A 10,347-nucleotide genomic window follows, 5' to 3' on the forward strand; every position below is an offset into this window, starting at 1 on the left:
GATGGGAAGATGCCAAACAAGGGGGGGGGGAAAAGCAAACAGAATTGACTTACACCTTTTGATGTGAAATTATTCTTCTGGAGTCTGTCAGCAGGAAAATAACTAGCCCATTTCTCTCTGGCACTGTTGCTCCTGTCTGTTCTATGGACATAAGAAAATAAAGGTATTGAGAGGCAGGCGAAATGCAGCCACAGAACTGAGGATCTGGCAATGCAGCTGATTTGCTTAGACTCAGATAAAGCCCCTGAGAGGGTAAAGATGCTGCAGGTATCAAGCAGGTAGAGAAATACCTTTCAGGAAGCAAAAGATGCTTCTCTGGGTGAGGCTAGTTCTACCCCTTTCCTTGCGTAATAGCAAGAGGTGCTCTGTATCTATACCTCTGGCATACTACCAGCCAGAATTTCAGAACGATGTCTGTGGGGTCCTAGTGCTAGTGGTTGCAGTTACTTCTTGTAAATCACATACTAAGTTGCTTCTGAAGACAGAGAAAGGTGTAAGATGCTTATATTGGAAGCAAAACAGCAACCACAACCCAGATTTGGTTCAAAGCCACTCTTGATTCAAATCTCCTCCCCTATGAAAACCTTTTAGAAAATACATAAAGGGGGAGATAATTGCATGAGAGTAGAAAAGAACAAATGCCTTAGAAAATCAATAGGACTGATATATTATAACCCAACCTGAGCAGAAAATTAAGAATTGTCGTCAAATTAGTTTGCAGTAACTAAACCTGATAAGCATCAAACAGTCACCTTTCCAGGGAAAGTCAGGTCTAACCAGATGTTGGACAACCAGTAAACAGGCTGCTCGGTGGCTCTCCTAGAACCAACAAGGACATTCAAACAGTCAACTGCCCCAACCGTCTTAGAATGGAATGTACAGTATTCAAATATATAAGAGTTCTGAAACAGTTGCTGAAAAGGAAAAAAAATGGCAGGCATTTTTTTAAAAATCCTTCCTCCTTTTATTTTTTTCCCTTTTTTTTTTCAAGAAAAGAGGCAGACAATCCGGAAGCTGCAATTTATTTATATATTTATGTTGGGCCACTGTGGATATCCTCAGGGATAGGATGTTGTTTGTATTCTGTTTTGCTATTCTTGCGGTTTGTGAATGTTGTTGCAGAGAGGTAATTGAAGGCAAATAAATGAATTAAATCAGGCAGAGATGACCTTGGCGACAGAATCTCCATAGACAAATCAGGCAGAGGTTCTATGCACCTCTTTTCCTTTCCTTTTCTTTCTTTAACTAAAAAAAATAAGGTCAAATGTGCACTGCTGTATTTTTGCATTTATAGGTTTTTTTTTTCAATTTCTTAATTGTAATTTAAAGGTCAGTCAAGGAAACAAACCAACGGATCATGGAATAGATTATCACACAGGCAGTCAAGGCAAAAATGATGAGACTCAGATTATCCTCCACACATTATATGAAGATTTAGTGAGGAGGAAGAGGAGGAAGAGGAGGAAGAGGAGGACACTCCATTCCTGGTGGGAAAGATGGAAGGAAAGTGAAGAACAGGACAACTAGCAGGAAGGTGGATAGAGTCCGTGGTGACAGGGCACTGTTAGAAGACTTGAAATATCAGGTTAAGGTCACATCAACATGAAGAAAGACTATTTATGTAGCTGCTAAGAGTTGTCAATGACTTGATGGCACCCAGTTAGTTCTAACTGTGCTCTGATCCCAAATCGTTCTGAGTCAAATAGCAATTTGTTCATGGACATTCAATAGTCAAATCTAGTTGACCTTTGAGGACTACAAAAGTTGTGGATGGAGGCTACATGCACCATACAGGCTCTGGAACTCTTCCCTTCTCCAGTACTACATAGATGAATAGTCTAGACCAGGGCTGTCAAACTCCTGGCCTATGGTCCGGATGCGTCACACAGTAGCCACGCCTGGTTTAGTGAAGAGGGAAAATGTCCCGATACGTCATGTGATTATGCTGTGACATTGTGAATTTGACACCTCTGGTCTAGACCAATGTTCCTCAAGCTTGGCAACTTTAAGATGTATGGACTGGGGAATTCTGGGAATTGAAGTCCATACATCGTATAGTCTCACAATAGAATTCCCTATGCCTCCAGGATCAAAATGTTGGGCCTGGACAATCCCGAACCATGATGCCTGCGGTCCGATCTAAGCATAGTTCACAAAATTGTCTGCTATAACATCTTGCCTGTCAACGACTTCTTCAGCTTCAATCACAATAATAAATGGAAAAACAAGAGATACAAAATCAAGGTAAGGCCCTGCAAACTCGATTGCAGAAAATACAACTTCAGCAACAGAGTGGTCAATGCCTGGAACGCCCTACCCGACTCCGTTGTTACAGCATCAACCCCTCACAGCTTCAACCTCAAACTGTCTACCCTGGACCTCACTCCATTCCTAAGAGGTCCTTAAAGGGAGAGTGTATATGCGCACCAGTGTGCCTATTGTCCCTGTCTTACTGTCCCCATTTATCTGTATTTACTCCCTTTGTTCCTGTTTATGTTGTTATCTTGTACATGTTTGACAAACAAACAAATAAATAAAAATAAATAAAGTTAACAAGGATGAGAAACACTGGCTCATTCTGTTGTTCAATATCTTCCTTGACCAAGCTGGCTAAGTATATCTTCAGTATGATGTTTGAGAACTCAAACCTACTGTCCTCAAGAATTTAGCATTTGTGCTAGGGCCGGTTCAGGATTTGTCTTTATGGAAGCCACAGATCAGTCCAACTATTACTGGGATATAACATATGGTGGATCACATCCTTGAGCTAGATTTTGCTGGAAGAGAGGAGGCTGAGGCCTGGGTATTGAGGTAGTTAAATATTATTCAATTATCATAACCATTCCACAATCGAATTTGATAGCATGGCATTGTGGTCCAGCTGAGGAAGATATTAAGATAATCCCTTCTGTAAACTGATAGAATCAAATTACTACAATGATCTAATACATATTGATTTTACAGAAGACAATGTTGAAAAGGCACTATGTAATCTAAAACCATCTCTATCTATTGGACTGGATGGAATATGTGCCTACTTATTAAAAAAGCTACCCACTGCCATAGCCGAACCTCTAAGCATAATCTTTGAAAAATCTTTCAGGACCAGCTCCTTGCCTAACCTATGGTCACAAGCCACGGTCATCCCCATCTTCAAAAAGGAAGACCCCAGCCTAATTGAAAATAACAGACCAATCTCTTTATGCTACGTCACCTGTAAAGTCATGGAATCAATTATTAACCAATCCATCAACCTCCACTTAGAAACGAACAACCTACTCTCTAATAAATAATTTGGTTTTAGGAAAAAACTATCCTGTAATCTGCAACTATTACACTGCAAACACATATGGACTACAGAACTTGATCGGGGCAAAGCAATAGACGCAATCTACATAGACTTCTGTAAAGCCTTCAATTCAGTGGTACACGACAAACTACTCCTAAAACTAAAATCTTATGCTATCTCTGGACACCTGCATAACTGGATAGAAGCATTCCTGTCAACAAATGGTCAAAATTGGGAGCGTCCTATCAAATTCTGTACCTGTCAATAGTGGTGTCCCCCAAGGCAGTGTTCTAGGACCAACTCTTTTCATACTCTACATAAGTGACCTCTGTGATTATATCAAGAGCAACTGTGTTCTCTTCACTGATGATGTAAAGCTATTCAACACCACAGACAACACTGCTACCCTTCAAAAAGACCTTGATTATGTATCAGAATGGTCAAACAAATGGCAACTTCAAATCTCAACAAATAAATGCTCTGTTCTACATATTGGCAAAAAAACCCCATAAAATAAAATACAGGCTGAATAGTCAAGACATTGTTGATGATCCAAACTCTGTCAAGGATCTTTGAGTACTCATTTGTGGTGTCAAGAGCTGCTACCAAGCTAGGAACTGGATTGATTCAGCAACAGAGTGAAGTTTGATGTGCGAATGCAGTCATGGGAAGCTTTGCAAGAACTATACCATGCATACTTATGAAAGTTTAGATGGCCTTTCAGATCTCACCATAGCAGTTGCTTCTCTGTTGCCATGGCAATGTTCCTTGTTTCCATGGTACCATTTCTAAGCAACTCTTGATGTATGTGCAGTCTGTCTGCTTTTATTTTGTTCCTTCCATACATGTGTTTATGGAATTATACTAGGATCTTCCTAGAGTGGAGTTTCAAAAACAGAAGATCAATTTTTTTCTCATCAAAATATTTCATAGTCAAATGTCAGAACCAGGCTGTTGGCTTTAAAGTGTTCAACAATCTTGCCTTCCTGTTACTTTTTAAATGTCATATTATTTTCATAATTACCTCCAAGTTAGTTATGCAGATGAAAAGTCCATGTTTGTTTGATTTATTATGAAAAAATGGTACATGAGACAAATTCCAGCACTAAAGCAAAAATATAACTTTGTGGCCTTATCAAAGTAAGTTCTTGCTTTGCTATAAAGATCAGAAATATTTTAGGCCTTTCTGAAAAATGTAGTAACTAAAGACGAAAGGTCAAGAAATAATGAGATGTTATCCTGTAGGCTTAGCAATATTGCAGCTATTTCCAAGACATTTGGCTAATCTGTTCTGTACTTGGTACCCTTCAAATATAGATTTAACCTTCCAAAAATTTCAGCAACAATCATGTTGAAATACACACATTTGGATATCAATAGAGATTCTCAGTCATCCAGGTCATGGTTGTCCCAAGGGTGCTTTTTCAAAAGGCAACTGGACTTCAGAATTGAAGAAACTTCTTGGATGAGAAGCAAAATATCTTCAAGGAAAAACAAAAATCAGGTGCCTTTTGAAAAGCACCTTTGAGATATACATTTGGACAGTGCCCAAGCGGGAAAAACCTTCACCAAGTTACAACCTGGTATTTCTGTTGCTATTGCCCCACTCAGTGACTATTTAGTTGGCTTCCTATCTGGATGAGATCACCCTTCTTCTGAAAGTCATTGTTCATTCATTGATCCATCAGTTATTCCATCCATCCATCCATCCATCCATCCACACATTCATTCAATAACCTTTCTCCTGCCCTTGTCACACGACTCTAGGCATTCTGCCTTGCTGCAGTCATTAGGCAATAGATGCGTTTCCACAAATTAATCCATGCTGGTTAAGGCTGTCCCAAAATACTATTGCTGGATATTTTGGAGGGTTTAAGAAGGGTTCTCGGACATGAATCACTATTACTACGTAGTTGCTTTCCTTCCCAGTGCAAAACTTTTGGGCCAATTCCCTTTGGTTTAGTTTTTCAAAGAGACTCTCTTAGTAAGATGATTGCACCTAACTATTGAGCAGTTAGGAAAGTCATCATGCAGTCAATTAGATCAGTTAGCACTCTGGCTGCAGAGTGACCTTAGATGGGACCAAAAGGTTCTCTTGAAAGAAGAGCCTGTAACAAGCATAGCCAATCATGATTATTTCTCATGCTTCTTCCCTCTCTGCAAATGAAATTGAGCTGAGGATTTCACAAACACAATCCTTTTTCACGCAACTGTACCCTCTTCTGTGCCTTTGTTTATTTACTTGGTCTCCTATACCTTCGCATTTTGATGCAGACAAAAAAGCACAATTTAATTCCAGTGATTAAAAGCCCTATTTCAGTTTTTCTCCTGTTTTAGCCCTGCAAAATAAATTTAAAAGCTTAGAATACGGCAAATATAAGCTCTCTCTGAGATTTTGGTGGATAATCTGTTTCACTTTAATATAATTATTTCTGGGCAACGGTAAACTATGATATACCCTAGAAAAAAAGATATCTTGGAAACAAATTTGTCAATTTCTTTCTCAGTTTTTTTTTTAATGCAATATGGGCTGACACTTTGTTTGGAGGCTTCATTATTATTGTATGACTCTTGTTATTGATTGGAAGATTTCTAAGTTCTAATCAGCCTGCAGAAAGTTATTTTTTAATACTACGTTAGCCTGAAAGGAACGAGGAGGATATAAAGGCAGAAATATTTGCACATTTTTTTCTATGTTCCGTGGTTTGATTTTTTTTAAGCTCTCCCAGAGATACCTAAAAACATAACATAAAAACTCAACTTACAACAGTTCATTTAGTGATCGTTTGAAGTTACAATGTCACTGAAAAAAAGTGACTTTGGGCCATTTTTCACACTTACGACCATTGCAGCATTCCCCACGACCACGTGATCAAAACTCGGAAGCTTGGCAACTGACTCATATTTGTGACCACTGCAGTGTCCGGGGGCATGTGATCAACCTTTTGTGACTTTCTGACAAGCAAAGTCAATGGAGAAGCCAGATTCATTTAACAACCGTGTTTCTAACTTAACGGCGGCAGTGTTTCAACTTAGCAACCGTGGCTAGAAAGTTCGTAAAAATGAGGCAAAATTCATCTGACAACTGTGTCACTTAGCAACAGAAATTTTGGGCTCAATTGTGGTGCTAAATCCGTGCCAGCTTTATTTTTTAATCCTCAAAAATGATCCTACTGGGTCATAATGTCCGCTTCCATTGATATGATCGCATCATAAACATACCATAACCTTGGGTGGGAAGCAGAGGTGGTATTCAGCAGGTTCTGACCAGTTCTGGAGAACCAGTAGTGGAAATTTTGAGTAGTTTGGAGAACCAGCAAATATCACCTCTGATTGCCCCCACGCCTATCTATTCTCTGCCTCCTGAGTCCCAGCTGATTTGCTGGGTCTCCTTTTGTTGCTCTTCACAGGAGAACGGAGCTGGAAAGCAGGTTAGTGGGGCAAGGGGGGAATGGGATTTTCCAGTAACCTTCCCCTAGGAGTGGGATGGGAATGGAGATTTTACAGTATCCTTCCCCTGTCACGCCCACCGAGCCATGCCACAGCCACCAAGCCTCGCTCACAAAACTGATAGTAAATTATTTTGAATCCCACCACCGGTGGGAAGAAATACAAAAAAAAAAGAAAAGAAAAAAGGTGTGGTCTTTGTGCTAAACCACAAACCAGAATTCAACCAACTTGTTAAGCCAAAAGCAAACAAACCACAATATGACTTGTAATTGGGCAAGTAATTTGCTTCCCAAAATTCCTCTCTGCTACTCCTTGTGTTTTTATTATTGCCACACTTTGATGATAATGTGCTAGTTATTTGCTTACGTTTAAAATAAAAAATTATCTGTACATGTCTGCTGCCAGCTATTAGTTGATTTGAGCACACTTGAGTGGATTAAAATCAAATATTTTCATAAACCAACAAGCAAGCGAATAAATAAGTGTCTGTTTCATATTTGTGCCCCTTGGTGGGAAAAGCTACACCATCTGTGCCTTTAGCAGTCTCTTCCCTGAATGTCAAGGACTACATTCCTTTTAAAGAACTACGTGATGTTTTAAAGGTATTAAGATTTATTATATTATAAAAAACCAACAGAAGCAAAAATCAGAATAGAAAAAGAAAAGAGAAATGGGGAAGTATCCAAAGATATTGAAACAAAAAAAGAAGAGGGAGAAGCAGTGACTTTTGGCTTTTTCCCTGCAGAAGAGTACAAAAAAGTTACAATCACAACTTTTTGCTTTCCATTTCTAATAGACAAACCATTTCTATTGCCATAATGTTTATCTAATTATCAACAGCTAAAATCAAATTTTTCATCATTTTCTGTTTTGCCCAGAAACAGTTTCCATGCGATTAAGTTCTTGTCTTTAATTAAAGCAGTCAGCTTTGGAAGGAGACAACTTGCTATGGCTAACTCGCTATGGTACAATTCAGCAATTCAGTGTAATTATTTAAAATAATTTTAAAAAGTATTTTAATTTTTATCATTCCCATTTTATTTTGTCCCTCCTTTTCCATCCTTTCTTTAATGCTTTTTATTCCACCATTATGTCAGTATTAGTGTAACTCTTGCCCCATAGCAAGTTGGCCATGGCGAGTTGTTTGTGGCAAGTTGTCCTAAACTCGTTCAGCTTTGCCATCTCCACCAACCCCATGTTTAACATCCATGCTTCCATTATGGAAATTGTTATGTCTTTCCATTTTGCACATATAAGATTCTTGCCTGATTAAATGATCCTTGTGTTTCCTTCCAGAACTATAATTCAGTTATTCTATGTTATACAAAATTATGTTTTGACTTAGTATGTGTAAGAATCAAACTGCTATGGTTGTGGTTGCTTGAATACGAAACAAAATCTGACACTATTATATCTAATACAAATACTCTATTGAACCTACATAATGAGTTTGTGTTGAACCTGCAGTTTAACAAGGTTAAAATATAGTATTTGGGCTTCTTTGCACAGGTTTTTTTTTTGAGACGTGGTTGATCTTACCATCCTTTGAATTATTGAGAACTCAAAATTTTACATGTGTTCTGTGTGTGTGTGTGTGTGTGTGTGTGTGTGTAAGTGCGCACCATGGTATTAGTCTCTATGATTTGGAGGCCTTATGAATGTAAAAAATTATTATGGTCAATCACATAGTTAGTCAGCTGTTTAGATTGGATTTGGCATTTTTATCTGTCTATGTTGTTGTTGTTGTTGTTGTTGTTGTTGTCATTATTATTATTATTATTATTATCCCAACAACTGGGTTCAGATTTTTTTATGGGACAATAGAGCTTAGATTTTATGATAAAGTTTCCTGAATGGATATTTTTAAAATATTAACAGTTGTCCCTGTGGTGCGCCCCGTGGCCATATACGGCGCAGAGTGCTGGCCGACGACCAAAGAAGTCGAAAGCAGACTCCAGATAATGGAGATGCGAATGCTCCGATGGTCGGTGAGGCCTCACCCTACTCGATCGCGTCAGGAGCGAAGAAGTGCGTGAGGCGGTTCAACGTCGTGCCCATCCCCACGGTCATGAGGCAGTCCCGGCTACGATGGTTCGGCCACGTGAGCCGCGCCAAGGAAGAATCCATCATCAAATCTGTAATGAAGGTGACTGTTGGAGGAGCGAGACCGCGTGGTAGACCTAAACAACGCTGGATGGACACGATCAAGGCCGATCTAGAGATCGCGAAGGCAGACCCGACACACGTGGCAGACAGAGAGGCGTGGAAGCAGTACTCAAGGACATTAGCGGACCTCGCCCGAGCGCGAGACAAACGCTGAAGAAAAAGAAGAAGAAGAACAGTTGTCCCTGTTGAGCTACTTAAGAATAGGAACAATATTCTGTTTTGCTTTGTGGGTGCTGGTGAGTGCATCTAAATGACTTAAGCATATCATTTGAACCAGTTTCTTTCAGAACAAAATATAGCAAAGCTTTAAGTTAAACAATATATATTTTTAAAAAGCAGCTAAAGAGAGACATCTGCTGGAAAGTACCTTGTTCTGTACTTGCCAGAGATTAATCAATGGCACTGTCGGTATAGTTCCAACTGATAAAACATTTGATCACACATGAATTGAGCAACTCAACAAGAAGCCAACTTCCTGATGACTTTCAGAAGAAACAGCGAAGTTTGAATTCAGTGCCTAGGATTAACACTGTGATAGTGTGCCATTTCCTTATATAAATCCAAAAACCATACACAGATACATGTTGTGTGTGTGTGTGTGTGTGTGTGTGGTGTGTGGTGTGTATAACCATATATCTAGACATGTAGTTATGCTTTGCAACGCTTTGGATTCAAGGACCTAAAGATGCTTTAAAATGGATGCTTAGCCTTAAAATGATTTAGAAAGTGAATCTATCACAGCACTGGGAGAATGACCAATAGCAAATTAAGATAATGCGTGCCTATTTTCTTCTAAAAAGAGAAAGGTCAAGCTAAGTCAAGCTTGACTGTGGGTAATTTTATGGATATACTTATGTAGTTTTCTCAGCAACAATAAGAAAGTAAGTGATTGGCTAATGCCATATCCCAGAATATTTTATTGAGTCTAACTTACTGCCCTAGAATTTCCACAGAAATACTAAGCAAGCTTGATCCTGCTTAGCTTTTTTTTCAAGACTATCAAGGTCCTAAAATGTGCTGGAACTCTGTGAGATTGGCAACTGTACTAATGCCTTCAATTATAGCCAAAACATAGAGATTATGCAGGTGCAAATTGTCAAGGAATTGTGGAGCAGTCATCCAGGTGAAGTAGGAGACATGGACATAAACTTAATAGTCTTTTATATAAATATATCTAACATTTAAATTTATAGCAGTCTGTCCTCATCCAGAAGAGGAAGAACACAAGATAGTATCATGAGGTAAACCTAAAACAGTATACAGAATTCACAGAAGAAAAAGGCGGGAAAATCCCCCCTTTTTACATATGGCAAACAATTATAGCATACACTTCATTGTTCCAGCTATTAAATTCAATGACCTAACACAAACGAAAATGGGATGCCCATATTGGTTGTTAAATTATTTTATTTGAAGTATATTATAAAATTCAACCATGAGAT

The 10,347-nt window shown here is 38.8% G+C and overlaps 1 protein-coding gene and 1 long non-coding RNA gene across 2 annotated transcripts in view; both read right to left on the reverse strand.

Annotated features, from left to right (window-relative positions):
* The window catches only part of RAB27B (RAB27B, member RAS oncogene family), a 105,590-nt gene extending 105,369 nt beyond the window's left edge, over window positions 1-221 (reverse strand). Inside the window, exon 1 of the mRNA XM_087927486.1 lies at window positions 54-221. Coding sequence (XP_087783612.1) covers window positions 54-151 — 98 coding nt within the window. The 5' untranslated portion in view covers window positions 152-221. The remainder of the gene's footprint in view (window positions 1-53) is intronic.
* The window catches only part of LOC148127445 (uncharacterized), a 475,162-nt gene that overhangs the window by 254,255 nt on the left and 210,560 nt on the right, over window positions 1-10,347 (reverse strand). The gene's annotated exons all lie outside the window — the stretch shown is intronic.

This window comes from Pseudonaja textilis, chromosome 2 (assembly GCF_049901715.1).
Source record: "Pseudonaja textilis isolate UNSWEBS1 chromosome 2, rPseTex1.2, whole genome shotgun sequence".
NCBI classification, from domain to species: domain Eukaryota; kingdom Metazoa; phylum Chordata; class Lepidosauria; order Squamata; family Elapidae; genus Pseudonaja; species Pseudonaja textilis.